The 27,940-nt window shown below is 44.6% G+C and overlaps 1 protein-coding gene across 3 annotated transcripts; it reads right to left on the bottom strand.

The window, feature by feature from the left end:
* Positions 1 to 224: 224 nt before the first annotated feature.
* SRSF5 (serine and arginine rich splicing factor 5) lies at positions 225 to 4,111 on the bottom strand. Of its 3 annotated transcripts, none has more exons than XM_044436551.1 (8): positions 4,000 to 4,111; positions 3,216 to 3,348; positions 2,791 to 2,861; positions 2,590 to 2,688; positions 2,423 to 2,492; positions 1,195 to 1,268; positions 962 to 1,072; positions 225 to 854 (listed from the first exon to the last, which is right to left on the bottom strand). In XM_044436551.1, the coding sequence occupies exons 2-8, from the start codon at positions 3,339 to 3,341 to the stop codon at positions 605 to 607; spliced, it is 801 nt and encodes a 266-aa protein (XP_044292486.1). In that variant the 5' UTR covers positions 3,342 to 3,348; positions 4,000 to 4,111; the 3' UTR covers positions 225 to 604. The 3 variants fall into 3 exon arrangements, with proteins under 3 accessions (XP_044292486.1, XP_044292487.1, XP_044292488.1); XM_044436552.1 differs by having other exon boundaries at positions 225 to 851; XM_044436553.1 differs by lacking the exon at positions 4,000 to 4,111 and having other exon boundaries at positions 2,590 to 2,701; positions 3,216 to 3,276.
* Positions 4,112 to 27,940: the final 23,829 nt, after the last annotated feature.

Below are 27,940 nucleotides of genomic sequence, written 5' to 3'. Positions count from 1 at the left end.
CTGGTTGTAAGTTAGTTAACAAAATACAGAACTTGCACACTACCCAGTAACGAATTAGATCCATTTCTTCATGTTTTAGACTAAAACCTCACATTGATCTGTACCTAAAGTTGTCTACTTATAAAATTATGCAGCTTTAAGAAAGTTAAAATGTTTCACCAGTTCATTAGTTTTAACCACCATTGGTGGAAACCTCACCAAGAAGGCAAATAAAACAGCAGCACTAAAAATCTGAAATAAAGCTTTATTTACAGCTGGTGTAGAGCTCTATAGCCAACTGAAACATTTAACACCATGAAATGCCAATTACTAGAGTACATTGAGAACTAAAGTGTTCAAAAGTAGGTTTTTTAAAATACAAAAAAATTAAAAGTTTCTTCAAAGAGCTCTAGCAATATATATAAAGCTATGCACTTTATGAAGTGCGCAGGAAAAAGATTATCAAAAAGACAATACAATTAGTTCAAATAACTTCTCCGTGGTCCACATATACAACGCTGTTAACCCCCCTCCCCTGTTCAGTCCCTCTTTCCCAGAAGTCACATACTTACCACAACTACTAGCAAGTATGATTTCAAAGTCCCCAGGGCAAGCTATTTATAGATCAGTTGCCACTATCAACAGATCTTGACCTTGAGCGTGATCTCTGGCGATCCACAGAAGCTGGGGACTTTGATCTACTCGAAGAAGCACGTTTTTGACTCTTTTCAGGGGCAGGAGATCTACTAACTGAACGTGACTTGCTTCGGCTCCTGCTCCTGGATCTGGTGTAAGATTTGCGGCTTCTGGAGCGGGAACGGCTACGAGACCTTGATGAACTCCTGCTACGGGACCGAGACCGACTTCTGGACCTACTAATAAAATTAAGTGACTTCTGTAGACAATTAAATGTAAAGAATGTGCACATTCTTAGATTGACTGTTATTTCAGAAATCTAGCACTTATGAATTTGAGTTCTTACCTATGCCTTTTGCTGCCTTCAATTAGTTTAATTTTCCTCCCATTAATTTCTTTGCCAGAAAGTTTTTCAATAGCATTCTTTAAATCACTGTAAGAGGCAAACTCAACCACCCTAAAAATAAGACAAGATAATATGAGACTGAGTAGTTCCAAGCACTTTAAGACAGTACATTCTTCTACTAGGGTCTTCCCCTTATACTATATATCACAATATGTAACACTGAAGATATTTACCCTTCATTTAATTTAGGTCTATGTGCATCTGCAAAAGTTACTTCCCCAGCTTGTCTCATGAAGTCTTTGAGATCCTAGCACAAGATGAAACATGTTAGACAAAGAAGTAGACACATTTGTAAATAGTATTTTAAAAATTACTACTGTAAGAAAAGATGTTAAATTAAAAGGTGGCAAATGCCACACGTGAAGATAATACTATTAATTGATAGAATTTATCAGGGCACGAAATAAATGAAAACAGCACATTGCTTAAAGCAAAATGCGCAATTTTAACATTAAGATATTTGTTTATATATTTTACTGAACTGAATGCAAGACATTTATCTGTAGCAAAGGATTGATATTTTATGAGTAAACAGTATATTTACAAAAAAACAAACAAAAACAAAAAACAAAACAAAAACAAACAAACAGTTATTTTGTGCCCCATATGTCATTAAAAATATAGTTTACTTTACCTTCATTAAAATTTCCCTAGGCTAGCCAAGCAGCAAACTGCATTAAGCGATCGAAGATACCGTCATGGTACATGCCCGACTGGCTCTTCGCCAACCATTTGAAGAATACTACCCAGTCGATGGAAGCCTTTAATCGCACAGCCCTCCCTATTAGCAGACTACTGTCGGATCCAGACATTCTCTAATCTTGTGAAGTTACACCAAGGACCACTTTACTGCGATCAGGATTCCAACGACCACCTAATGCGTATCTTTCAACTCTCTCGATCACGATCTCTTATTTCGAAGCGTTACAGGAGGTACAGTTCACAACTTAGGAATCAGATCTCGTTAACTTTCGGGGATCGCTGCAACCCGCACTTTAAGGAAGTGCATCGATTACGTCTAGACCGGCAAACACAGATCTAGAGGTGGCCAACTGATACACTGGAGCAGCTGACTGGATAAGTCAACCAGGCCCAACCAAGAGTGACCAAGACAGAACGATTAGGATAACCCACAGGCACTCCTCGTCATAAGGCCAACGACACAGATAGGCTGGCAAATAAAATGGATTTTTAAAGTGGTTAAAATGGATTTTGAAAACAAGGTAAAATTACATTAAATTACTACTATTAATCTACTTTTGAAAAATGTATTTAAACATTAAGTATTAATAATTTTGATAATGCTTTAACTTAAGATAAAAATTAGTTTTAGTAAAAAAACATTTTATATATTACATACCCATTTAATGTAGTCTAAGAGATAATCATGTTTTAACAAACCTGCCAGCTGACTCGGGATGACAAGTTTTCTACAATGAGACGATTTTCAGTTCTTACAGGAGGAGCATTTCTGATGGGGACAGAAATGTTTTGTTCAGTAATTATACCTACTGGACAACAAAACAAGAACCAGCCAATCCCCACAGAATATTTAGCTCTAGTCACACCTTCTATCATTTCGTGGACGGCGGCTACTAAAACGGTCAGAATAACGTCCTCTTCCTCTTCCACCTCTAGAACGGGCCCTTGCATGTTCAATTGTAACCCTGGAGTGAAAAACTATACTTAAGCCATTTTATTTAACTGCTTTGACTTACATGAAACAAACTTATTCTGCTAGCAAGTGTTAACCTGTCATAAAGGATTACCTTTCACTACAAAGCTCTTTTCCATCCAATTCATAAACTGCATCATCAGCATCCCTTGGATCTTCAAACTCCTGTTGTAACAAAGTTATTTTAATCAGAAATTTCATAAATGATTGTAACAAATTATTATAAAGTCAGGAACAAAGCTAGTCAACTGATACATAGGCTACAGTCTTATGTATTTATTCTATATCCCACAACTTATTGAACTCAACACAACTTATGTTTTAAGTGACAGATATATCTAATTGCTCTGACAGTTACATTGATCTGGCATCACTTATAGTACAAGCATATTTGTATTAAAAATGTTGAGTAATTCACCAGTAAGAGTAAAATGGTTACATCAAAATTCCCAAATCAGTTTTCCCCGTTTACTCATTCATAAAATCTCATTCCAGATCTTACATTGCACTTTTACTTACCACAAATCCAAAGCCCCTTTTGAGATCAATGTCTCGGATGCGTCCATATCCCTTGAAGAATCTCTCCACATCCTTCTCTCTGGCTGCTGGATTGAGCCTCCCAATGAATACACGACAGCCACTCATGGTATCACTGTAGATACGACAGAAGCGTTAAAAAGGCAAACCGTAAACAGAGCCGTTCTAGCTCCGGCAATCCAAGGCGCACGAGAAGATGGCCGACAGAGAAATACGTCAGCGGCTGGTACCGCCCGCCCGATAGACTTTGCCGCAGTCCCGGCTCCGCCCCTTCAATGCCGCAGTCTGACATCAGGCGAGGCCGAGCGCCAAGCAAGCCCCGCCCCACCGCCTACTCCTCGTTCGAGCGCCGCCTCTCGCCGCTCCAATCAGGAGCCAACGCGTCTGCTCCGACGTTTATGACATCCCGCCCACAGCAAGGCCTCGAAGCAAGCCGACGAGCCGCGCATGCGCTGTCCGGGATCTGGGCGAATTTAAGTCGACGCCATCACTGCTATAAAATGGCGGCAGGCCGCACCCATCGTTTTGGACCCGATGTGAACCCTGGCTGAGCACCATTTTTTCGTTCCGTGAGAAGTAAGGCCATGTCCACCCACCCTTCCAGAACAAGCAGAATACACCCTAGTTTTTTCCTCCCACAACTAACAACTTGGAAACAAGATCTTACGCGTCCCCCACGGTTGAAATTTATGTTTCTCACAACGACCCTACAGTCCCGCTTCCGAAACTCGCCCCCACTGCATAGATCTACTAATTCTTCACAAACCTGCGCTTATGATCTCTGTTCTTGGCGAAAGCGACGGATTTTCGAAGAACCTGCAGTATCAATCCGTCCCCTTCAACGTCCAATTCCCGACTGGCCGATTCAATCGCTAACGGCGCCAGAAAATGGCATCTACTACCATGTGACCAAGACGGCACGTGACGCTCTTGCTGCTCAACGATAGGTGGACAGCAATAGAAGAATCTAGGTCAGCCGTGGGGGCAGGGCTTTCGGCTCAGCTGAGTCACGGGACAAAAGGAGGCTGCACGGGTCGATTGGTCTCTGCGCGTGCGCAGTTGAGTTTCTCTCCGATCGGCTGATTATTATTTTTTCCCAGCAAGTCGAATGATGGGCAAGAAAAATTCCTGACTCAGCTCTAGCATGTGTGCATAAGCATTTTTAAGTTTCGTTGGCGAGTGAGAGTGTAATTACAGAGGCAGCGATACAGAAGCGGGGCCGGGGGGCAGCGAAGGCGCTGCTTTTCCGGCCTCGAGGTACATACTGCGAGCCTGCTCAGCTACCTGCAGCCTCGTCCGCTGGCCGGGGAACCCGGGCAGCGTCTTCTAAACTGGCCGAGCGCAGCTGCAGTCATGTTTATTATTTTTTCCTTGTATATCTATACCGCCCAGGAGCCGAGGCGGTCTAGGCCGTTTACAGCAATTCATTTTATATAATAAGACACATTTTAAAATGCAAACCATGATAAATCATAAGCTCTCACTATCGAAGTTTAAAAATAGGTATGTAAGCGACTTCAGTAACTAAATTCCACTGGACTTAATCCCGTATGGTAAAAGGTCTGGGATTTCAGCCTGCTCCCCAAATGCAGACGGAAATGCTTCAGGATCCGCTCGGCCTGTTACAGCTGCCAAGCGGGCACCTTCCTCCATGATAGGGCCTCTGCCACGTGAGACAGCCTTTCTTACTACCAAGACAGCTGCCGCCCAATATTCTGAACAAGCCACTTTATGTCCCGGCTTCCAGCTCCTTTTTTGTGAATGCCCTGAACCTCTCCAGCCAGCCCCTTCGCACAAGATCACGTCTTGGTTTCAATTTACACTTAGTTGCGAAATCTTAGCCAAGTGTAGCAGGACGAAAAAGGCTGCAGCTTGAAACTCCTGTTAACCCGTTGCTGTAACATTTCATTCCTAATTTGGAGTTTTACTTCTTGATCGTAAGGTAAAACACAAAACTTTATAAAAGTCTACAGCCATGATTTAAAAAGCGTTCTAAGTATATCTATTGACTCCAAACTAAAACAATAAAATACAACAAGATGCATAACAAGCATATGTGGAGACTTTAAAACTCCGAAGTCATTACAAATATATTTGTAATTTTAGCTGCATTTGTAGAAAAAACCTGCACATAGATGAAGGGATTTGTGGTCGAGAAAATATCTAGCAAATGGAATGTGTTCTAAGAGGTACACTTCAGATTGTATTCGGTATAATAATGTGAGGTCCTTTAGCAAAAGAGGCACTTACAGTTCTTTCCATATTGGATCCCCGCCTCATTTTGGCTTATAAAACTTAGTAGGGAGGGAAACGGGGCAAGAAAGATGGCTCTTAGTAAGAGGGAGTGGTCCCATGTCCTCTGAAAGAGGAGGTGTGAGGCCACTCCCAAAGAAATCTTCCCTAAGCCTAGGTGATTTTAACAACTCTAGGTTGGTAGCACATGTTCCTTTCCTGGGCAAGGCCTTTGAGTGTCTGGTGATCAACCAGTTGCAGGCACTCTTGGATGAAACTCACTGGGTCCATTTCATTAAAGGTTCAGGCTGGGTCTTGGTATGGAAAAGGCTGTGGTCACTCTGTATAATAACTTATGCACGGAGAGAAACGGGGATTGTGACCCTGTTGATACTCCTGGAGCTTTCAGTGTCTGTCAGCACCAATCAGCCATGGTGCCCTTCTGGGGTGACTGTCTGAATTGGGAGTGAGGGGTTCTCTGTTGCAATGTTGCAGCTAGAAGGCCAGCTGGAGAAGGTGCTATTTGGGGACTATTGCTTGACCCCATGGAATCTCCAACTTGGGGTCGCCAGAGGTTGGTTCTTTGCTCAAGTCATTCAAAACTGCTGAGTGAGGTCAGCCAGAGTTTGGGAGTCAGCATACCACTGCTGTGCTGATGACATGCAGTTCTCCTTCTCCTTTTCATATTTATCAGGTGAGGCTGCAGTTGTGCTAAATACAGGGCTACAACAAGAAGTTCAGGCCAAACATGCTTGTTGGTAGAAGGTTACTTTGAATGGATGGAGGGTGCTCAGTCTGTTCTGGATGGAGTTGCACTCCCCTTGAAGGAGCAGGTTCATAGCTTGGGGCTTCACAACTTCATTGACCACAGTGGCACGGAGTGCCTTCTAGCAGTTTTGGCTGGTGGCTCAAGCTTCACCCAGCTCTGGACAGGGATAACCTGGTTTCAGTCATCTATGTGCTGGTACCCTTTGAGTTAGGTTACTGCAAGGCATTCTGTCTGGAGCTACATTTGAAGACTGTTCAGAAGCAGCAGCTTGTGCAAACTACAGAAGCCAGGCTAATGACTGGGACCAGAAGATATGAACATAAAATCCTTATTCTGGTCCACTTGCATTGGCTGCCTGGTTTAAGGTGCTGGTGATAATCCATAAAGCTTTTACATGGCTTGTGACTGCATTGCATCATGCTGCACTTCTCCCAGCCTGAATCTACCCTGACAGTATAAACATCTGAGGCATTCTACCAAATGCCATCTCTAAGGGAGGCGCATAGGGTGGCATCAACAGAGAGAGCCTTCACAGTGGTGGCCTCCTGATTATGGAATATGCTCCTCACTGGGGCCTGCCCGGTGCTGATGTTGTCATCTTTTCAGCACCAGGTTAAAACTGCCCTCCACTCCCAGGCATTTAATGGTATTTAATGTCATCTGATGGGACATTTATTTATTTATTATTACTGAATTTATATCCCCCCTTAATAGTCCAACAGGGCTCTCTAAGTGGATTTATGTCAACTGTCCTTTAATATGCCTAGAATTTTATTGAAGTTATTTTTTGCTGTTTCAATTGTTTTACATTTTGTATATTGAAATTGTGTGACATTTTATTATCTGTATTTATGCTTTGTAACATTGTGAACTGTTACTGTGTAGAATTGAATTAATAATTATCAATAATTTAGCCTAACTGATTAACTTTAGGGTGGGAATGTTCCCATATATCATAAACCTGCAATGATATAGAAAGGTAGACAGACAGACTTTGTTATAGTCAAAGACTAGCTCAATTTGAGTAAATAAATAGATTTAAAAGGAAAGAAAACACGTTAAAAATTAACTGTCATAAAACCCCACTTGGATTAGTCGGCACTTCAGCACAATGTACTGCTGCTATAATTCATATTCATCATCTTGAGTAAGTGGCATTCCCAGACGTTGATTTTCATCTAGCTAAGTAGAACCACATCCCTCAAGATCCTTCTTTGGACACCCATCACGGCCACAAAGCATTTAGTGACACTGTATGTTAGCCTCAGATTAGTGTTAGACAGCAAAATAGAGACCTGTTGTCCCATACGGCCCGGAAAGCAATTCATCAGTGGGGAAATGAGTGCAGCGTGAATACCCCTGTAAAATGTGCTCTGTAGTTTCATACTATAGGGGCAAAGGTGCTCTGACCAGGGGATCTTTTTATACTGTTCCTCCAAAACTGCAGAGGCAAGACCATTAAGGCAGCCAAGGTAAAAGCCCTTCTGTGTTTGAGATAGGGTACAGCTATTGCAATGTGTCTACATATAGTCTTCCCTTAGAGCAATGATATGCAGAACTTAAAACAAATGTTTTGGCCTGTGATGGTAAGCCTGTCTTGAGAAACGTGTTTCCAAGTGTCTGTTTTTTAGTTTTCTGTTTTAATTGAGTGTGACTTGATACAGCCAGTGCAGCATAGATGTTGAAGTCCAGCCCAGCCATATGAAGCTCACTGCGTGACTCTGGGCCAGTCACCAATTCTTAGCCTTCTGCCTCACAGGGTTATTGTGAGGATAAAATGGAGAGGAGGAATAGGTAAGCTGCCTTTGGTTCCATGTAGGACAGGATATGGATATATAGATATAATCCAGCTACTGTATATTTTGATCCTCAGTTGTCAAATATTTTCTAGCTTCTCATTCATACCCTGGAGGTCTTTCTCATAATAACCCACATGATCCTTCATGAGATAGTTCTGCCAAAATTCTGAAGCAGAATCTAGCTCACATCCTTACTCTTAAGAGACCCTCTGCACCATATTATGCTATTTACATTGTGCTAGACGTGACTTGCGCTGGTGATGTGTTAATTGCATAAGTGCCATGGCCCTGATTGCCCTAAAAATGAATTCCAGATTGCTGAGCTGCTGTATTTGTTAAAAATCAATCGCAAAAGAGCCAGACTCTTGTTTCCTATGTGCCTTAGCATCCCCAGCAATTGTCATCACTAGTGCAGAGTAGCATTAGCAAAACTAAAAAAGGCAAATTCCTACCTAGGGAATTACAGTTTAAATTTGCATAGTAAGAGAAACAACTGGCGGGGAGGGGGTGCTTTCTTGCTTGCTCTAACTTGTTATAGGCGTTGCTTCCAATTGTAGCAGCGTCGAGCATATTAAAAAGAATGTTTTCATGCATTCTTTCAGACCTCTGTGAATTCATTGTCATATTCTTCATTATTTTGATGCCTTAAGCTTTAGCCTCCATGAGTATTTATGAGCTTCCAGCAACAGTTAAAGCAAATGCAGGCTTTGTAAAGAAGTGGAGAACAGCCCATAATGCTTTGAAGACAAGCACTGATACTACATGGGCTTGCAGCAGAGATCAATGTGCTTTGAAGGCCAGAAGGAGCTGGCATGAACTCTAGCACACACATGAATCTCCTGGCCTGTGCAATCCTGCTCGCTTCTACAGTTGTGCAAGTGGTGTGTGCTTTGCTAGACCCGCCATAGCCAGTCCTCTTGCTCACACACACTTTTGCCTTTGATACAGATTGGCAAAGAAAATCAGCACTGCCTGAAGATACACACAGCATACACCACAGCAGTTGCACACATTAGATCATATATAGCTAGGCTAGGATCTGTTCAGTGCAGGATCAGAAGGATGGTAGCCAGTTAGGGGGATGCCATATGAGGAGAGGTTGAGGAGGTGGGTCTTTCTTTTCTGTCTAATATAGAAAAGAAAGTGAACATTGCACATAGCCCCTGCCTATAGATATATGGAGCTCCACAATCGTACTGTTTTTCTTCGGGCTTGCGTTTCCAGTCACACATACATCATGAATTGTAGTTGTATAATTGCTTGGGTACTATCAGATAAGTGCCTGTGATACTGCTAATTATGAGTGACAGCTCCACTCCCACATTTGTGCGATTGTGTGGATGTATTAAGAGCTTTAATGTCAGCCTTTAAAGACTGTTTATTCATTTGGTCATTTAAATAAGGAGTGCTCACCTAGCTCTTTAGAAAAGCACCAGCAGAGCCCTGATCCAAGGCGGAAATGGGCCTGGGCGTGTTTGTCTAAGAGCTGTCTCAACCAGTCTGACTGGAAGGATGGAAAGCAGATTAGCAGAGGCAGAGCCAAGGAGTCACCAGCACTGGGGTCAACATTGTGCAGAGGAGCTTTCAAAGATAAAAAGGTAGCTGACCAGCCAGCACAGGGTTGTTGAAGACATAGGACTGTGCAAATGTAGTATAAGCCGGTTAATGAATTTCCAGTCTCACATAGGAATTCTAAGCTAGATTCACAAATGAATTTGCTCTTACCTCCCCTCTCCCCTATTTAAACAAGCTTACCTATTAAGATTATGCTGAGCTGCTGCAGCAGAGCAGGTAGGCTGTTCAGGGAAAATGAAGAAATAGCATACAAACCAGTACCAACTCATTTTTGGCCATTTTTTTACCTCTTTTTTCCCAATATAGCTGGAATGGCTCAGTAATGAGCCAGCAAGCAACGCCTTCATACGTAAGTGATCACTGTCACACCAAAGTCCCCTGAGGAAAGGGGTCTTCCCCGGTTGGCTAGCTCCTTAATGGAGCCATTTTCTTACTTTCAGGAAGAACTGAGGCAGGTCAGAACACCCCACCACTGGTAGCTCTGCACATTACATGTTAGCGTGTGTGCATGTGCGGTCTTGCAAATGACCCTGTCCTACTAGAGTGGGAATTCCCGGGCCCAGTTTGGTAGTGCGGTAGCAAACTACCAGCAGCATGGCGATTTAAAACCAGCAAACCTGGGCATAGGCAGGCAAAGGGCTGAGGCATTGTACTCCTAGGCCCATCATTAGATCTGACCCTGGGTGGACCAGCTCTTGGTACAGACCTTTCAGAAAGCAAGTTCAATATTATTCACTGCATATCATTAGAACTGAAAAAAGACTATGATACAGTATATGGTAAGATTTCAACAATTACTCTTTCCTCTTCCTAGGGCAGCACTTCCACATTTTCATTGGCCTGTAGTCTACCCTCACCATTTCTTTGAATGTTTGGAGACTGTGCAGCCTTTGTTGTCCCTTCCCCAGCACTGCAGCAGGCATCCAGCCTGATTGATGGGGGGGCGGGGGCGTGGAGGGAAGCAATCTTGTCAGTTTCACTCCTCTTCTTTTGACAGGAAAAGGAAGAGACCTTGATTAGATCTTCCCCTCTCCCTCCCACTCTATACCCTGTCTGATAAGGACTGCATGCAATTTTAGGATGGATTTGTGAGAAAATCACATGCAGTGAAATATAGCAAGGCTGCCTCTCTGAAAGATCATACCAGTAAAGGTATAGGAGCTCTCTTCTGTTCTGGACCTGGCAATTATATTTTAAGGTTACAAGTCCCTGGAAACTTGCTGGCTTTCATATAATAAGGAATTATGGCAGTGTCTACATTTCTTTAACAATGAGTTGAATTTCGTTTCAAAACAACATTAAGGGTGCAATCCTGTGAGTAGCTACTTTGGAATAAGTCTCACTGACTTCAGTGGTACTTAATCTCAGCTAAGTGATATAAGATGGCAACCTAAGATAAGGTTCTGATGCCACTTCTGAAATCATTATTTACTCTTCTCTTTCCCTAAATTCATTTCTCATATCGTAATGAACACACCTATTCACCATCATACAAGCATATTAGGAAAAAACAGGAAAATGCACTGAAAGAAGAAAAGAAAGATGGAAAGGGAGAAGTTGATAGGAAGCAATAGCAAATGGAATTTATTTCAACCTTTATTTACTAGGAAGCAGAATAAATATGTAGCAAATATTTTTATTCTATAATTCATATGATTCTCTGATTCAGATGGGTTAAAATCAAACTACATATTCCCGAAGGAGTGTCTGTTGCAGCAAGTTCACATGATGAATCAGTGGGAGGCAATGTCAGATCCTTCCCTCACTGACTCCTGTTTTCCCTCCAAATAATTTTCTGCTCCCTGCCACCCCAGCTTTGTTCTTTCTAGTCTCTGACTCAGGGAGAGATATGATATTGGGAAGAGATTGCGGGGGGGGGGGGCAGTTGTGGAGGAGAATTGGTGGAACATGGAATGTTTAAATACCCCTCTCTCATTGCTGCTTGTCCCCTGCAAATTCCCCGTCTGCCGCTGTATTAATATTTTCAAGAAAATATCATCCAGGATTAGAAAACCTCTTTTTGTCTTGCATCGTTCCTCTCATAAAGTGCTTTTGGGGACATCTGTTAATTGTTAATTGGAGGAGAATTTCTTGTAATCCATTCGAGCATTCTGACATTACATATCTGGTGTAGCAAGAGTGGTTTTAAGCCTCATTGTGAAAACCCCCATCCTTAAGGGCTCTTTTGGAAAATTTTCCAATGCATCTCTACCCAGAAGTGCACCCCACTGAGTTCAGTGGGACTTACCCCTGGGAAAGTGTATCTAGGATTGCAGTTTAAGGTATGCTTTATAGTTGCTTAGAGATACCGGGTGCAAATTCCCTACACTGTATCCTCCTTGCGAATTGCCCATGTTCTGAAACAGCAACTTGGAAAGGATGAGGTCCCAGCTTCTGTGTATTTTTATAAGAAAAGGGGTGATTTAAAAGTGCAAGTGACAGAAACCTCATAGCCTAGTCTTAAAAGGATTTTGAGCCTCTCAAATGTGCATTACTTCAACTCTGTTAACAGACCAGGCCATAAATAAAATGACTCGTCACATGACAGGGTATAAAATGCTGAGGTTTTGACCTAGTAACAGCGGGAGGCAAAGGAGTGTAACAGCGGAGTAGAGACTGTAGTAAATTAGTTGTCCATTAACCGGTTTGGGCACACATTTGTCCTTGCAGGCCTTGAAGTTCTGCTACGGCATGAAGACAGCTGACACAGGAGTGTTCAGGACAACTTGCTGGAACCAAATGCCGAGAAAGAGGCAAAGTGGGGGAAAGGCACTGCTCCAAACCAGCCAGCTTGGAAACTTCCGTTCAATGGCATCTTGTTTCCAAATCTCAGGGCAGCTAAAGGCCACTGTTAGAAAGCTAGTTACTGAGGACAGATGTTTCAATAATATGAGACACTTCTGGCACCTTAAAGACTTAAGACATTTATTTTGGCACAAGCTTTCACTGCTAGCTAGTGTTTGCAGCATACCACAGGGTCTGTGCTTTTACTGCTGATTAAATTTGTTTTGTGCAGGTTATTAACTTTATTGTGTGTGCGTGTGTGTGTATTTGAGAAATGCATACATAGTATTTTTATTGAGTTATTTCACTAATTAATGTACCACTTTCTACAAAGGTATCAAGGCAGTGAACATAAAAGGCAATAGCATCAGGGATAACAAACTATAGTATTACATGCTACACTATGTTATTATAATATAATAATAATATACTGTGCTTGTGGGACGCTGCTTTGATTCAGCACAAGGCAGTTCATTATATCCAGTGGAGAGATCCTAGATATATGAACTTTAATCTGCACTCAGAAGGTGGAAAGCTATAAACCCGACTTGGTCCCTGAATGATGGTGTTGGGCGCATCAACACATGCTACTAAGGTGCTCTTGCCCTCCCATCCTCCTTGTGGTTTCCTTGTCCAGAAACCTGCTATTTCTTCCATAAAGAGGGATGAATGGGTGGCACTGAAGTGCATACATGAGCCTTCCCCTACACATGCCTCCCAGATGCTTTGGACTACAACTCCCATCAGCCCCAGCCACCTTAAGTCACTGTCCAGGGATGCTAGGAGTTGGAGTCTAGAACGTCTGGAGGCACCACTTTGGGGAAATCTGGCATACACGCATCTCTCTGAGCTGATTCGCACAACACAACAACCCATCGTAGGTGACTAGCCACAGTGGGCTATCATGTCATCCGAACCTGGCCTGCTTCCTGCAGTGTGGCTTATTTTTTAGGGAACAAGTGACCATGCCCTAGACTAGAGGCTGCTTGCACCCAGTGTCATGTCATTCAAAGCCAAGAGAACACTGTCGCTGCGGGTTGTGGAGATCCACCAGTGAGACGCCTGGCGAGACTGGCAACGCCCTGCCCCGCTCTGCGTGGTCTCGCCTGTGCCACCCCCAGTGGCCTCCTGGCACGCCGCAGTCGCGGTCACTGGTTTGCTGCCCCCTTTTAAATGCTCTGATCCCAGAAAATGCCGCTACCGTGTTTTCTGCATTATTGTTGTTGTTGTTGGCCTCTTGCAACTGCATCTTGTCCTATCTGTGTGGTTTTTCTGGTCAATTTCCTTGTCTGTGTCAGCTGTCAAGGGGATCCAGGAAATGGTGTAGGTTGTTGACAAGGTGGCGATGAACAAAAAGGGCTAATGATCGAAATGAGGAGACAGGACAGGTTCTGCCACAGAAGCCATTGGGATATGAGCTGGAGGACTGAAGGGGAAGAAGGGGGAGAACAAGCCATGGTAAGCCCACTCATTTGGCAGGTGTGCTGGGCTTGTTTTGCGACTGTGCTCCATGACTTCTTTGCAGGCTGGCTTGTGCGACATGAGAACCTGCCCCCTCGTTCTCCTAGGGCTAGGCTATGTGGAGGTGACAGAAAAAGGATGCAGTGGCTGTTAGCAACAGTGTTTCCCCCAGATCTCATGCTAGAGTTGAGTAGACGGCCAGAGAAACTGGGGAGGAATTTGGACATATGGGAAAGTGTATTAGGAAGTAGGTCAGGGGCACTTTCTTTTTACTACCATTTATTAAGTGCCAACATGAGCTTCTGAGATGTCGCTGCCCTCCTCGGAAGAGCCCACACCAGGAGCCCGCTGAGAGCGGCTTGTTGCTCTTGGCTGCAGTTTCAGGCTCATCATTGACTGTGCTTTTCCAGCCATCTCACGCTCAGACGATCCGACAAAACAAAGTGCAGCCTGTGTACATGTTGTAAACATTACAGCTCCCAGAGATTTATGTTGGCACGCATGCACCTGAGCTTATTGGCTTGCAGAGTAATGTTGCCCAGAAGGAGACAAAAATATTTTCTCCCAATGCTTTTTCCAGAAATGTTTTTATCCAACAGGCCAAGAGGGATTTCACATTATCACTTGACTTTGGAGGTGTTTTTTGTGGCATGGTATTCTTTTTTGACATTACTCATTTGCTTATCCATATAGTAAGGAATGGCATTTCTTGGAATGAATGTGCATTTTAGCAATGTGAATAAGCTAAATATAAGTTGAGGAATATTTGCGTAAAGTAGGGTTATTTACTTTACAGGGCAAGGACTTGACTTGTGTTTTTCAAAACATTCATTCTTTATAAGCCACACTGCAATCATACTGATTCCTTTCACACTTAGCAGAGGGAAATATTGGGTTAATTAATTAATCAACTATTTGCTGGCTTGCATGCCACTGTTTCTTTAAATATCCAATATCTGATCAGCTTGACTGTAGGTTGCTCTGAAGCATGTGACCCAGAAAACTTGGGGTTGTTCAAAGATGAAACAACCCGAAGTTAAGCCATGCATAGTTCAGCTGCAAAATCTGCTAGGCCCGGCTATAGCATAGGGGTGGCCAGATCTGCTCAATGGAAGAACCACATACAATAAATGTCAGGTGTTGGAGAGGTGCAAGCAGGTGCCTGCAGGTCGTGAGTGGCGAGCTGCGAAATAAACTCACTCGAGACCTGCCTGCAGCTCGCAAACCTTGGTTTGGCCACCCCTGCTACAGCATACCCTGATTTCAGAGCAAATGGGAGAGCATTTCTGCCTGGAAATTATTTGGCAAACCTCTCTATTCCTAAAATTAGGAAGGCATTTAGACAAGCCAGCTTTAATGTTCTACCATCTACACTCCTGGAAAGAGGATTCTAGGGGGTTCCCTACTATGAATGTTTATGCCCCTCTGAGGTGGGAGGAGTGGAGACCGTGGACATGTCTTATTCCATTGCTCCTTTTATTGTGGTCTTTGATTTACTTTATCGATTTGTTATTACAGAAAATACCTGGTAGATCTGACTTACGTTATATATAATTTCTTTTATCAGATTGGCACCCTCAAGTCATAACAAGAGTGGCTACTTTGTGCAACAGCTATTGCTTGCTGGAAGGTGATATGATATTATTAGAATTCTAATGTTGAATGGGTATTCATACCCTTATCTCTTTACACTTGTTGAAGTTTTATATATTGTGTTATTGTATTATATATTGCTTTTCTTTCTGCTGGTCTATGACTGAAGCAAAACATACACAGATACACTGACAAGCTTTTTTTCAGCTGCCATAAATCCACATAAATTGAGAGCAGATAATAGTAATAATTTAATGTAAAGTTCAGATTTTAGTGTATTTACCAATTTTGCTATATTTTAAGTATCTTGGTGGATGGTGGAGGACAGGAGAGCCTGGAAGAATGTTGTCCATGGGGTCGTGATGGGCTGGGCATGACTTTAGAACTAAACAAAGAAAAAGTATCCAGGTATTTTAACAACTTCTTTTTATTGGTGCTGTGTTTTAATGTATCTTCTTGCACTGATCTGTTTCATAATTTTTCCGTTGTATTTTACTGGTCTGTGAACAGAATCAAGTACTCTGGTTGTCCAGGTAACTGTGGGCTGTTTGTCCCCTGAGCAGCCCAAGTTTCCTCACCTGAGTGGGCACGGCCTCCACGCACGTCACAGCGCTCCCTCGAGTGGGTGACTGTGATGGTTGCCGGATTGTTGCCAGGATGGACATTTGCTCATTCAAGTGTTGCCGAGAGCTCTAAGGCGGAGATGAGCCCCTCTTTCATGAAGGGCTTCCTTTCCTGCAGCGTGCCTGGAAATTAGGGCTATGGTTTTGAAGAGGAATATGCTGTCCCAGGAGGTTTTGGATCTAGCCTGGGTTGGAGATGCACCCGAGATTTTTTTATTTTTTATTTTTTGGACAGAGTAAGTTAGGCAAAATAGTTGTACAATTTCACAGTTCGTTTGTTTGTTTTTCCTCAAAGCTGACTCAGAGTGGTATTGCACTTGTGCAGCAAGGGAAATGGGTGTGATTTGGCCTCCTAGTGTCTCACCGATTTCAATGGGGAAGTTACCTGTGCTTACGCCACTCCCAGCGGCTGGGTACTGCTGGAGCACTCCTCACACGCTGCTCAAGGATCAGCCAGGCTGGCTCACTGCTCTGCCATTCAGGATTTATTTCTCCCTTCCCTTGGTCAGTGTGTAGTCACCTGGCGTGCAAAATGAGCTGAGAAATGATCACCCGGCCCTGTTTCAGAGCACCCACAAATTTTGCTACCCTAACCCTTTGACATACATGCCTGAACCAACAACTGGATAATTTATTTGCTCCTGCTGTCAGATCCAGGCCTGCAGCCACTGAACACTGGGGGAGGGGGGGCAGACCTCATCTTTGTCACTGTCATCTGAACAGGCCCTGGAAGTTGGCCTATCTTGCCAGAAAAGCTGAATATGGGCATTCTTTGAGTCGTCCCAGGACCAATTTGCATAAATTGGCATGTGGTGATCTAGAGGTGTTGCTGCAAATTTATAAATACTTACTTTAGTTGAAAGAGCAAAGCAGTCTATCTCATCATCATAGGAAAGAGGGTAACTCCCCCCTCCGCCAGTGCCTGTCCAGTTTCCTCTCCAGGCACTAACTGTTGATGGACAGTTTGAAGGCCCTGCCATCTTCTTTCATATACCCCTTTAAATTTGAGCTGGGCAGCCTTCAAACGGAGAATGCCCTCAAACAGAGGACTGTCCCCTCTAAAGTAGGACATATGGCCACCCTCTGTCTCTAGTTCAGCCAGAGCTGTTCTACAGGGGACTGCACTCCTGCTAGCTTCATAGTCTGGACCCAGCATGGTCACTAGAAGCACGGGGAGCTGTGCACCAAGACTCAAGTTATTAGCTTTGTAGCTGTTAGCGTTATAAGCAGTAGGAGACAAAGACTTATCTGGAACTCAGCCTAATTAAAGGGGGTCCTCCTGTGTGGCTTTAATTAGAGGAATCTTTGTCAGCCTTGAGGGCTAACTTCCATTTCAGAGAAGCTCTTAAGGGCCATCTTCCTGTGGTGAGTGAGCCTAAGGCAACCGGCATATAACAGTGTGAAGCTCTCATTGCTAGTAATCCACCTTAGGAGAGGCCTTTCAAGCCATTAGAATGGGGGTCAGGGAACTGTAGAGAAGTCAGGATATCACAAAATAGTGGTAAGGGAAGGACGAAGGATGGGGTGGCCATCTGGAGAACCGGGGGGGGGGGCAGTGTGGTCATGAGGCCTCAGGTACTCCACCCCTGATGTAGATCACCCTTCCTTGGCCCGAGGCTCCCCAAGCGGGTTGGCCTTCAGAGCTTGAGCCCCGCCAGAAGGAGTGGCACGTAGAGGTGGATGTGCTCAGTGCTTGCCTCCTTGTTGCTTGTGGTGCTGATCTGAGAGCGGCGACTGTGATAGTGAGAGCAGCGTACCCACGCCAGCCCTGTGCCTGGGTCAGTCTGTGCAGCAGAAGAGTGCCAGGTTGCCCCCATTTGTGTGACACCCTGTGGGCCCTCCTGACAGCCCCAGGCCGTGGCGAAGACCTTTTTATTCAAGCATCATTTTAATTGTTAATATTATTTGCTTATTTTATCTGGCCGGGGCGACTTATTTTATATTGTTATTTCTTGTATTTTAATTTTATGTTGTGAGCCGCCCCGAGGCTTCGGCGAATGGGGCGGCATAGAAATGTTTTAATAAATAATAAATAAATAAATAAAGTCTGCTGATGGGGAGCATGTTGGAAAGGGGTGCTGTGGCTTTCGGCAGTCCTCCTTTCGAGTGCAATGGGGTATCTGCACCCTCAGTGATAGATGCTTAGCAGAAGCACGCTCATTTATCCCTATTAATTTTGCTGGCATTTGCATTTGCATTTTGATAGATCATTTCTCATTCTTCCCAGAATCTGAGTGTGAGGAGATGACACTGATACTCGATGGATAGATTTAATCATGTTGCTATGACTTTTTTTGCCATTTCTGCGCTTGCCTTTCTGATCAGCCAATCCACACTTGGGATTTTCTCCTTGGAGCAGAGCTGGGAAGGCGTTGCCAGGCGAATGTGACCACAGTCTTTGTGCTGTGAATGCTTGAAGGATGTTTTGGCCAGCTCAAGACAGCTCAGCTGCTCAGGAGGGAAAAGAGGCTTTCCTGGGAATTTCAGCTCAGTGTCATAAGCTGGCAGGAGGCTGATGTTTCTGCAAGAGCAGCTGTAGAACATCAAGTCACTGGAGGCAAGATGTTTAGGCAGTGACCCTCCATCAGACCCCACATGTGTCTCCACACCTCCTCCCAAACAGAGAAGACTTTCCTGTGGAGTGAGCCTTTTTTAATGAAGGAAGAGGAGAAACTCTATTTCAACAGCCTCAAAGAAACGAACGTGTCCTACCAACCTTTCCACATGCTTCACTGCAGGTGGAGCGGCAAGCAAAGTGGTAGGAAGCACACTCACCGTTCAGAAGGTCCCAGTTTTAATGTGGCCACCTCTGCAGTAAAGGGTCTTCCCTGCAATATCAAGGTAAACTGTGCGAGGCTGGATGGACCAGTGGCCTGCCCCAGCATGATGCAGGTCTGCGTGTTCCAAGGCGTGCACTTCTTCTAGGGAGGGTTGTAGCTTGACGGCAGAGCAGTATTTCATGCAGAAGGTTGCAGGTGCGGTCCCTGCCATCTCCAGGTGAAGGGCTCAGGTGGCAGGTGCTAGGAAGCCCTTAGTGCAAATAGGCTGCCCCTGAGGAATCACCAGGAAAGGAGGGCACCAATTTGTACCATGTTAACAAGTGTTATTTTATTGGTGTGGATGAAAATGTAGAGACAATGATTAGGACTGAAATAGAAGTACAGTACAGCTTATCTGGTGGGGGCCTCAGAGGGGGGCAAAGGGACTGTGCTGCAGGTGGAGAATTGGCTGGGACCATGAACTTACACAGATTCCTATCAGCAGCCCAGCCTCCTTCCCTCCCCCTTCCCAGCTCTTGGTCTAGATGGCCAAATATGCCTGGCCTATCTCCTCCTGGGCTTGTGAGAGGGCCTGGGGCACAAGGTGGCACCTTAAGAGAGTGACACCCTTGAAAGACTGCCAACTGGGACAAGCTTAAAGGGACCTGAAAACCAGAGACAGCATTGGTTTCAGAGAGAGCTTGCCTACTTTAAGACTCTAGTGAGAGCACTCTTGATATTGAACTATGGGTGTTTTGTTTCTTCAGTGTCTAACTCAGGAGGAGCAGTTGGGAAACACCAAGTCCCCAATCTGGCTCAAGTTAGCTATGTGAAAGGCGGACATCCTGTACTCATTCCCCCGGGAAAGGGCCCCACTGAAATTACTGGAACATAGTTTTGAGTCCACCTAAGATTGCACTTTTCATTGAAAGAAGTTAACCCTGATTTCCCTTCCAATGGGACTTTGCCACAGCTAGCTGAATCTGTTTCATGAGCAAAGCATATTCCAGGCATTTTTTCATCCTTGAAACAATGGACATTAAGAGCAATGCTTCCCATATTTACACTCACACACAACTGCACAATTAAAAGCTGAGTGCAGAAGACAGGAAATAGGCAAGCTGTCTTGGCTCCTACAGCCTGACAAACCTGTTTCTCCCTCTTATGACTTCTAGTGCATAGGTGCCCCAGATATTTCACAAGTCAGAGGGCAGGACTTGCTCGGCTATGTGAGAACAAACTGGCTAATGGTCTGTAGAAGCCGTCTCAGATAGGAGGCAGGGCAGCTTTCCTGAGCCAGGTTGCTCTCCAGGAGGTTTGGACTTCAGTTCCCAGGATTCTTGACGATTGCCAAGTACACACTATGAAAATGAATGCCATGCATTCCTTATGGATTGTGTAGCAAAGCATTTTCCATTTAGTGGTCTCACCTTTACCACTAAACTATTTCATGGGGTGACCCTGGATTTGAAATGTAGGAGAAGGGACGGGGATTGTCCTCCATTTTCTGCACAAGCGCATCATTTTGCCTGTCACGTCTTTCAAGCAAATCCCAACTATATTTGCAGCCTCATATTCTGCAAACACCTGTGCTCCTTTTGTCTTGGCTTCACCAGCTCTTTTGAGCCCACCTGTAAAGTTTTGCTAACCAAGCGCTTGTTTTTCTGCCTATTGATCAGCTGACTGACCGATCCAATCAAGCTGCGTGTACTAAATGCTCTCTTGGCACTGGTAATATCACTTCACAACATTAGATGGGGCCATTGAATCACAGTTGCTGGAAGCTGAGCCTGTTTTCTGTGCATAGAAATGCTCACCGGGCAGCGGCAGTGCGATGAGCTCCGAGCCTCCTGCTTTAGTTCTGCCCCCTGGCCCTGGGGCTCACACACCAGGCACAATGAGCCTCAACAATGAGGGCTTCAGATATAATAAGCCAGTGGCCACTTATTCCAGGAGAATGAAAAAAGGTGCTATCTTGCTTGTGACATGCCTGAGTTTTAGTTTGATGATTTAAACAATGACAATAGGCTAATTTGGGGCAGAGGGGAAGGCCATCCAGAAATAGCTTCACAAGTAAAACAAGGCACATTGAAAGAAAACTACTGTCCGGGGCTGTTTGTTAAAGGCTGTTAAGGTGCAAGTTTATTACAATTATTTAAATTGTGAGCATAAATTTATTTATAGATAAATATGTGCCTCCTCTCATGATACAAACCCTGCCAAGATAAGGATTGTAAGTGGCATGGCAATAATGAATTCACAGGAAATGGTATTAGCATTTAAAAGAAATACCTTTGTTCTTTCTGATAGTGGATGGACTTCCTGTGGGTGGAGGAGAGTCCAGCTCAGCTGGGGCAGGGCGGGCAGTCCTCTGGCTGATGCCCCATACCTCCGCCTCCCATGGTGCAGTTCTGCAGCACATTCCTCTTTAAACTGGGATGGAAAGCCAGCCGTGCTCAAGTGCCCCCCAGGTGTTGGTGACACAAGGCTTTTGTCAGTGTGTCATGGAGAGCACTGCTCGGGAACCCAGGGAGCAGCTGGATAGCAAGCCAGACCTGGGAAAATCCTGCTCTGTAATGAGCGGACCAGGCTCTTCCCGCATGATGCCCTCTTCCGCCTTCATGTTGAGGGCTTGGGTTGGGGAGGGCCGGTGTAGACTGACCAGCAGTGCCTCTCCCAAGATCTGGACAGGAGCCTTACCCAGCACTTCCTGGAGGTGCCAGGACCTGAACCTGGGCCCTTTCTACCATAGGCCTTCCTGGGATATGTCTATACTGGCCATTCGATCATGCTTGTCACACAAGGGAATATTAAGACTTCTCCAGCTGCAGAGTTTAATGCACTGCTTTACCGAGGTGTCTTCTGTTCTCACTGCAGGAGAAAAAAACAAGACATAATTTAGATCATTCCCCCCTCCCCCCTGCCAAAAGTTTGTATTTCTTAGCGTCTGGCTTAGCATCTATTTAAACAACCACAAGGTGGCATAGCCACATTTCGAAGGTTTCTTTTGTTCATGGAATCATAGAATAGAGTTGGAAGGGCCATGAAGGCCATTGAGAGTCCAACCCCCTGCTGCTGCAGGACACCACGTTACACCATCCCGCTCAGCTGGCTGCCCAGTTTCGCCTTGAATGTCTCTAGTGTGGGAGACCCCACCATCTCCCTAGGCTGCTGGTTCCACTGTCGTATTGCTCTGACTGTGAGGAAGCTTTTCCTGAAGTCCAGCCTGAATCTGGGTTGCTGCAACTTGAATTGATTATTCCTTGTCCTACATTCTGGCATTAGCAAAAAGAGATCTTGACCACTGTGTTCCACTGTGTTGTGGCTTAAAATTTAATACCAGACTTTCCTTGCTCCAAAAAAGGAGAAAAACATGCCTAAAAGGCTGGAAAACACAGAGGAGGCTCTGGAGGACCACGACATCATGAACAGGTCCTTCAGATTTCCTTGAGTGAAGGATTATGAGAGTAAAATAAATGCCTTTAGGCTTAGCCTGCCCATGTGGATGCTGACCTTATTTGTTTAATTTATACGTGAGAAGCTTTTAGGAAGCTCCTCACAGTTTTTAAAGGGGATTCAAATTTGGTGCCATTTGCTGGTGATCTTTCCTCAATCCCCTATTTAAAATTATGAGGCATTCTCATTCCCATATACCAAAAGTTGACATAGGGTAGAAGAGGCTGCCTTGATGGAGAAAGGAATTGACTTCCACTCACACAGATAATGGTTTAAAATAGAATCGCATGCTTTTCTTAGGAAGGAAGGCACATGCACACATGGCTTTCACACTTACTACAGAAATAGGAAAAGTATAAAATTAGCTACCTGATTCACCAGTGCAGCATCTGTCTTTGTCTGTGGTTGGAAAAGATGCTCGGCATCTTGTGCGAAGGCAGAACATGGCATCCGAGGCGAGGCTGTGATTAACACTCCTGTTCTATGCCAGGTCCCGTGCCTGTTTCCATACTTGGTCACTCTTGTGTTTTAAGCTTGCTGGGCAGTTGCTATAAAATGGTCTAACTCCTTCTAAGCCCCTACTCTATAAGTGTCTCCCACTCATTAATGGAATGGCTGATTCTTTGTTAATGCCCGAGAAATGCAAACAGCCCCCACCCTCCTCTTCGGCATTCTGTCTGTGGGCCCTGCAGTTGGATGCTTCTCTAAAAATGGTCCATCAACCATAAACGTTTCCCTGTAACATTTTTTGAAAACCAAAGTTAGTTAACTGTACCAACAAGCAATCACTTCCTGAAATTTACTCTGGCTCAGGCCAGGCCTACAGCAGCCATCTTTGGTTCTCTTGACTATCCTTCCTAGACTTAGCCTCACTGCCTATGTTAGCCACACCACTCTTATTTTTAAGCAAACCTCCTATAGCAGCACCATCTGGCTTTCTGACTCAAATAAGCTCAGTTATACTGCCTTTTAGCTTCTTACACAATTAATTGGACCAGCTGTCCAACTGTTTCTCAAACAGACTTGGTTGGTAGGATTCACAGCACCCTTAAAAATGACTACAACTCTAAGCTTTGCACTCTCTTTGCTCGGAGGGTTCCAGTAGATTCCATAGAAATGCAAGTGGTTTGGCTTAGACAGACAACTCCCTCTCAATGGCACCTTTGTGAAAGTGTTGGTGTGAGGACATCCAATGGCTTGGCTTACACAGAATGACAACCAGGAGGAGGGATCAGACATGCATTGGGTATGGGTTGTCATTGAATCTAGTTGTTGAATCATGGGTTGTCATTTCATGCAAATTCCAAACTATGGTTTAACCATAGTTAACTACAAACCACCCAAGAAGAAAAGCCATGGTTTGTTGTTGGGTTGTGAACTCTCTATTGTTTGTGGCTTGTCCAAAGCTCTGACACTAACAGCTAGCAGAGGCACAAAACTGAAGGTGGATGGCAAAAGGATTAGTGGAACTGGGGCAGAAATGAATGTAGGGCTGTGCCCTACAGGAAGGCGACAGGAAAGAAAGCTTTGGATGCTTAGAGCATGTGGCTAGAAAGCTCGTTCTGGGCCAGGTGCAGACCCCAACACTGGTCTGAAGTGTATTTTAAGAATTACAAAGAAAGAAGAATTCTGTCAGGTCACTTCTGCCACATTGCTGTGTCCCAACTGTAAGAGGCCATGCAGTAGCCTTCCCCCGCCTGGTGCCATCCAAATCCATTGGAGTACAAACCCCATAATCCTTAGCCAGTGGGGTTGATGGCTGGGATGATAGGATTTGTACACCAGTACATCTGAGGGCCACCAGGTTGGAGAAGGCTGCCTTTTGGTCTATTGATTGAAACCAACCAATTAGGCAGTGGTCATGTCCTTTACTGAGAAAGCAGGTTTGTAAGTGCGGGTTTCTGTCGAAGATTTTATACTTTTGGAAATAGTCCCATTTCCATGCCACCACACTATGAACAGGACTTTCAAGATACGGTATCCTTTAATTTGAAGGCCTTTTATGCTGACCAGTTCCTCTTCTTCCAGCTGTTTCAAATGCTGAATTCCTTCTTAATTGGACCCAAATAACCACTTTCCCACAGACAGAGTATTAGGTACAGCTCATTTGACCATGGCAAGAATTTGGCTATTACTCTTACTCTTTTTGTAACAACCATTATGCAATTTCCAGAAATATTCTTTCTGGATGTCATCAGCATCATATCAGTGGGTGATGAACTCTGGCAGTCCAGGAAGCTTCCCCCCACCCCACTTTTTTTCTTTACAATTGTATATTATACTTTAGCAGACGAAAGAAGCTCTCATGAGGAAGACCCAGAGAAACTTGGGTGTCAAAAAACAGAGTCAGCACCTCTGTCTTGTGCTAGATGGTGAACTCAACACACCACACGGTTCCACTTTGGGGGCAGACGATCTTGAGCTCTGTGCTTCGTGAGTATTTGGGATGCCTCAGCAGCTCAACCAGGCTGTCCATTTTTGCTGTTCCTTCTTATGATGACCAGGGGATGGTTTGGGGTGGCCCGTTGTGTAGACTCTCTAAGGGAATGCATTATTTCTTAATGACTATGTTAGCATATGTTGCTTTTTGCTGAGCCTCTGTTTTGGGTTTCCATTTCATTGTGTGAATAAATTAAACAATGCGATCCTATGTATGTGCGTCCCTATGCTATGTCTCACTGAGTTCAGTGGTGCTTATCCTTAGCTAAGTGAGCATAGGATTCCAGACTAAATAATTGAACTTCCCAATGGGTCACAGACATAAGTTTGGATTTGCTGGAGAAGGAAGGTATTCCTATTAAAACCCCACAGCCCTGCACAAAAGCTTTCGTTGTGGGGCCAAAGAGCAGCTTTTCAGGCAAAGGGCTGGCCTTAGTGGGATTGAGCAGATTAGGCAGCAGCATTCCTGAGGAACAGGAAAAACCAGCCTCACTTTCAGAACTTGTGCCAGTTTGCACATCAGAAGAGGACTAGGCAAGAGCATCACCTTCCTCACCCCACTTTCAGGGCCAGTCAGAGATGTCATCTTAGCCTTTAGGGTGCCTCGCTCTTGCATTCCACCGGCCATCCTGTGAGAGGTGCTGCCTCCATCAGCTTTTTCTCAGAGCTTCATATGCTGATTCCTTTGGATGCTTCTACACCTCACCTCTCCCCTCCCCTCCCCTCTGCCAGCTCTAGTCTGATGCTCCCTCTGGCCCCATTCCTCTTTGGTGGGGTTAATTGCCCTCTACAGGCATCCTTTCACACACCCCAACCCACTGCACTAAGCTGCTAATTTCCATGGTAAGCTGCCTGGCCTTTCTTCATCTGGCCTCCCCTACCTCTGAACCAACCACCCTTGCAAGCAGAATTCAGACCTGAGTAGCAGCATAGCAACATGGTTACTCCAGATGGCAGAATCAAGAGACTAATTTAGGAGAACAGAAAACTGCCTTGCGCTGAGTTAGATGTTGATATGATTCTCCTGATTACTTAAATAAGCTACAGTGGCTTGCAACACAGGTTGGGCAGCCTTTTTAGTATTTAAGCCATAACTGTGGCTTGTTTTGTTCTCCAAACCTGGCAGCGGTGGGTTGTGTGAAGGTTAAATAACCCTCGCATAATCCCAAAACAGGCAATGGGTTGTGTGAAGTTTGTTCAACCCTTGCACAACTTACTCTTGCTGGGTTTGATGATGATGTTCAAATGCCCTTTGCTGCCCCATAGCCCACCAGGGCTTCAATAAGCCTGGAGCTGCTGTCACATGATCAAACAGCAGTCTAATCCCATTGGCCCATGCAGGCTATTTGTCTGAGCATTAACTAAGGTTGACTCCCCAGGGCTTCAGGCAGGATTCATTCTTTATCCTACGGAGAGATGCTGAGGCAGAACCTGCAACATTCTGTGTGCAAGGTATGCGCTGTGCCACTGTGCTGTGGTTCCCCCAGTACCTACATTTCAGGGCTCATATCTATTAAGAAGAGGTGGCACGATTACACAGAAGAACTATACAAGAAAGAGCTTAATGTCCTTGATAACCACAATGGGGTGGTCACTGACCTCGAGACAGACATCCTGGAATGTGAAGTCAAATGGGCCTTAGGGAGTCTGAGCAACAGCAAAGCTAGTGGAGGCGACAGTATTCCAGCTGAGCTATTCAAAATCCTAAAAGACGATGCAGTAAAAGTGCTACACTCAATATTCCAGCAAATTTGGAAAACTCAGCAGTGGCCACAGGATTGGAAAAGGTCAGTTTACATTCTGATCCCAAAGAAGGGCAATGCCAAACAATGTTCAAACTACCGCACCATTGCACTCATTTCACATGCTAGCAAAGTTATGCTCAAAATCCTACAAGCTAGGCTCCAGCAGTATGTGGACCGCGAACTACCATAAGTACAGGCAGGATTTCGAAGAGGGAGAGGAACTAGAGATCAAATTGCCAACATACGCTGGATCATGGAGAAAGCTAGGGAGTTCCAGAAAAACATCTACTTCTGCTTCATTGACTATCCTAAAGCCTTTGATTGTGTGGATCACAACAAATTGTGGCAAGTTCTCAAAGAGATGGGAGTACCAGGCCATCTTATTTGTCTCTTGAGAAGCCTATATGCGGGTCAAGAAGCAACAGTGAGAACAGGACACGGAACCACTGATTGGTTCAAAACTGAGAAAGGAGTTTGGCAAGGCTGTATACTGTCGCCCTGCCTATTTAACTTATATGCAGAGCACACCATGAGAAAGGTGGGGCTAGATGAATCACCAGTTGGAATTAAGATTGCTGGGAGAAATATCAACAACCTCAGATATGCAGATGATACCACTCTCATGGCAGAAAGTGAAGAGAAACTAAAGAACCTCTTGATGCTAGTGAAGGAGGAGAGTGCAAAAGTTGGCTTGAAACTCAACATTAAGAAAACGAAGATCATGGCATCCGGTCCTCTCACTTCCTGGCAAATAGATGGGGAAGAAATGGAGGTAGTGACAGATTTTATTTTCCTGGGCTCCAAGATCACCGCAGACGGGGACTGCAGCCAAGAAATTAAAAGAAGCTTGCTCCTGGGCAGGAAAGCTATGGCAAATCTAGACAGCATACTAAAAGAGACATCACCCTGCCAACAAAAGTGCATATAGTCAAGGCTATGGTTTTCCCAGTTGCAATGTATGGCTGTGAAAGCTGGACCATAAGGAAGGCTGAGCACAAAAGGATTGAGGCCTTTGAATTGTGGTGCTGGAGGAGACTCCTGTGAGTCCCTTTGACCGCAAGGCGATCAAACCGGTCAGTCCTAGAAGAGATCAACCCTGACTGCTCTTTAGAAGGCCAGATACTGAAGATGGAACTCAAATACTTTGGCCACCTAATGAGAAGGAAGGAGTCTCTGGAGAAGAGTCTAATGCTGGGAACAATAAATGGCAAAAGAAGGAGGGGACGGCAGAGGATGAGGTGGCTAGATGGAGTCACTGAAGCAGTTGGTGTGAGCTTAAGTGGACTCCAGGGGATGGTGGAGGACAGAAAGGCCTGGAGGAATGTTGTCCATGGGGTCGTGATGGGTTGGACACGACTTCGCGACTAACAACAACATCAACAAGAATCTATGAGGTCCAAACACTAAAAAGCTTGCATCTAGCCCTGGACAAAAGATGGCACCTTTTAATGCCAGTGCACCTTCCATTCTGC

Source organism: Varanus komodoensis, unplaced genomic scaffold, assembly GCF_004798865.1.
Source record: "Varanus komodoensis strain SLA01 unplaced genomic scaffold, ASM479886v1 scaffold3, whole genome shotgun sequence".
Lineage (NCBI taxonomy): Eukaryota > Metazoa > Chordata > Lepidosauria > Squamata > Varanidae > Varanus > Varanus komodoensis.
Note: the sequence above shows the minus strand (reverse complement) of the source record. Positions and strands in the feature narration are given on the sequence as shown.

Excerpts from the sequence above, each read along its gene's own strand:
- SRSF5 (XM_044436551.1), bottom strand. The coding sequence starts at position 3,341 with ATGAGTGGCTGTCGTGTATTCATTGGGAGGCTCAATCCAGCAGCCAGA. Across the intron at positions 2,862-3,215 it reads AAAGGGGCTTTGGATTTGTG|GAGTTTGAAGATCCAAGGGA; the intron begins GTAAGTAAAAGT and ends TTGTTACAACAG. Across the intron at positions 1,073-1,194 it reads AGACCTAAATTAAATGAAGG|GGTGGTTGAGTTTGCCTCTT; the intron begins GTAAATATCTTC and ends TCTTATTTTTAG.